Consider the following 3,058-nt stretch of genomic DNA (forward strand, 5'->3'; position numbering starts at 1 on the left):
CTTTGGTAATAATAATAATAATATATTCAATACTTCAAACTTTGAAAAGATTTTTAAGTGTACCACCGTATCGATATATCAGTAATTTTTAATCGTTGATTTTAATTATAAATATTATATATATTTTTTATAATTAAAATAAATAGTTAAAAGTTACTGAAACACCGGTATGACACTACACTTAAAAAATTTTCTAAACTTTGATAAACTTTAGTTAGCTAATAGGTTTGGTGGAAGTTAAAGTAGCTAGCTATCTAGTTACGTTTTTGCTACATACAACCATTCAATTTCATAGCGTGTTGGTAACAAACTAAAGCAAAAACCCTAATAAGTCGTAATATTGATGAAAATTGAAGGTTTTGCTAGCTAGGTAGGTAGGTACTATATGTATGTGAAGGAGTGGGAATGTGTAACGTTGTTGGTTTGGATGATATGTTTGGGCAAATTCTATACCTGGCGTACGCGTTTGTAACTTTGATGAGCCCCAATGTGTTCCCTCATAGACCTAGGGATCGTCGACTTTGACTCATCATTTGCTGTGATCTTTCACATTCCACATAGAAATTTGTTTGTTGCCTTTGGGTCCTACCTTCTTACACCATTTCATTATTTTGCTCCCTATATGTATCTCTATCCCATCACATTCGCTTACATTAATATATGCCATGCCATTGTTATATATATACATATGCTAACTAATTAACAATAATAATTAGGTGAAACACAATCTAATCATATATATTCTCAAAACTATGAAGCGTGGATATTTTTCTGATTTTTTGCGTTTGTGTCTCAGACACATTTTAAATATGATATTTATTGATATTTATTTAATACGTGTATTTTTTGTGTCTAATTGTGTCTTAACGGAAAAAATCTTTTTTAAACATACTTAAACTAACCTAAATACTATCATGTGTCAGCGTGTCCAATTTTATTTTTATCATATATTCTTGAAATGAATTTAAAAATTAAATAATATATATTATTAATTATTAGAAAAAATATTTTAAGTACTTTATATAATTAAAAAAATATTAAAAAATTAATTTATATTTTAATATCAATAAAATATCATTTAAATAAAATTACTAAAAATTTGCACACTAAACATTCTTTACTAAATATTCGTGTATAATTATTAAAAAATGCTAATATCAAAATGATATTTATTATAAAAGGTATAGGTATAGGCCGCGAGATTATTTTGAATTTCCATCAATTATATTGTATGTAGTTGAATGAATTTGATTAAAGCATAACCTAATACAAGGGCATGCATTTGATAGAACTAAAGATGGCGGTGTACATATATAATTAGATGGAAACTCAAGTACAGTCGACTTTACGTGAATCGACTTTACGTGAAGTTGATAGTCGAGAGTCATTAGATAAAAAATCATCTAACGACTCTCAATTATCAACTTCACGTAAAGTCAACTCCATCTAAGTTTTCATCATATAATTAATGAAAGTATTGTTCGAAAAAATGAGAGCAGCTTAGCTTGAATGAAGGGAATCACATGGTGTGCCCCTGAGTCAGCAAATGAAACGGCCAAGATCAAATGTGAGGAAATGAGAAGGGGAGAAATAACGGTAGGATGGTGTCGAATGTATCAAAGTTGGTGTGCGGCGACTTTAAGAGGGAACAAACTATGTCCCTACCCTACACTCATTTGTTCCTCATGTGACCGACCACTTCACCTGTCATAAACAACAACCTAATTAATTAATACCCTCTTTCTTTCATATATATACTCTCAGTTCACCAAAAAGCCTCAAAAAAGATATGGCCAAAGAAGGTCTTGGACTTGAAATCACGGAGCTAAGATTGGGTCTTCCCGGTGGGGATTCATCAGCATCGAAGAAGAGGGTGTTTTCGGAGATTGATGGAGGGGAAAATGGATCCTCAACGGAGAGGAATAATAAGAACGCGGTGGTGGGGTGGCCACCGGTGTGCTCTTACCGGAAGAAGAAGACGTCGTCGAAAATGTACGTGAAGGTTAGCATGGATGGTGCTCCATTCTTGCGTAAAATTGATCTTGCCATGCACAAGGATTACTCCCACCTAGCCTTTGCCTTGGACAACCTCTTTGCTTCCTATGGAATCGGTCAGTACTCTTTTACGAGCTGAAAATTCATAACAGTTATTTCTGTGTGAATTGATATTTGAGAATCTTAAATGATTTGATAAGTTTAATTAAATTTTTAACTGTAAACTTGATATGAAGACAACTACACGTAAATTTTTATTTAGTTACGAGCAACACATATAAGATGTTAATGTTTTGTGAAAAATATATCGGTATGTCAGATGCGGAGAATTGTGAACAAGTTCCGATTTACGAGGACAAAGATGGTGACTGGATGCTCGTCGGAGATGTTCCTTGGGAGTAAGTCTTTCTACTAATTTCTTCTTATTTTCAACCTTGTCCACTCTGCTGCATAAAATTATGAATAATATTATTAGAATTGGCTGTATATATAAAGTTATGTTACGTGTATAATCAAATCAGTCATTAAAATCAGTTATTAGTATAAAATATATGTTAGAATATAAATACATATTAAAAATAAATTAAAAATTATACAGGAAGTGTTAGGTAAATAATGACCATCTTAAATAATATGAACAACTACCAATCAAATAAAAATATATTATACTCTAATTTAATGCTACTAGCTAATTGTTTACACATGATTCAAAAATGTTATCTATATTTTTTTATATATTTATATATCTTAATTTTTTTCCATAGATAATTTTATGATAATAAACCATCAAATTTTTTATAATCTGTTAAATCACTCAATTTGAAATTTTAGGGAAAAAGGACACTCTGAGAAAGAGTTTAGGCACTACCGATGATCCATTAGTTATGGTAATTGCATTGTCACCCATCATCTGCTATGATAATTCCAGTAATATATATCTTTTTTTCAACCAACAAAATAAAACCGCTTTAGGAATTTATGTGCATACATATTTTCTTTTGGTAGGTGGTGATTCATAATTTAGTGGGAGCATCTATTGATTTTTTTTTTTTTTTCTGAGAAA

At 30.7% G+C, this 3,058-nt stretch overlaps 1 protein-coding gene across 1 annotated transcript in view; it reads left to right on the top strand.

The window, feature by feature from the left end:
* The first annotated feature begins 1,743 nt into the window (after nt 1-1,743).
* Nucleotides 1,744-3,058, top strand: part of LOC107459588 (auxin-induced protein 22C) — a 2,700-nt gene continuing 1,385 nt past the window's right edge. The window contains exons 1-2 of the mRNA XM_016077820.3: nt 1,744-2,111; nt 2,315-2,393. Of these exons, the coding sequence (XP_015933306.1) occupies nt 1,790-2,111; nt 2,315-2,393 (401 nt within the window). The 5' untranslated portion in view covers nt 1,744-1,789. The remainder of the gene's footprint in view (nt 2,112-2,314; nt 2,394-3,058) is intronic.

Source organism: Arachis duranensis, chromosome 7 (assembly GCF_000817695.3).
Source record: "Arachis duranensis cultivar V14167 chromosome 7, aradu.V14167.gnm2.J7QH, whole genome shotgun sequence".
NCBI lineage: Eukaryota > Viridiplantae > Streptophyta > Magnoliopsida > Fabales > Fabaceae > Arachis > Arachis duranensis.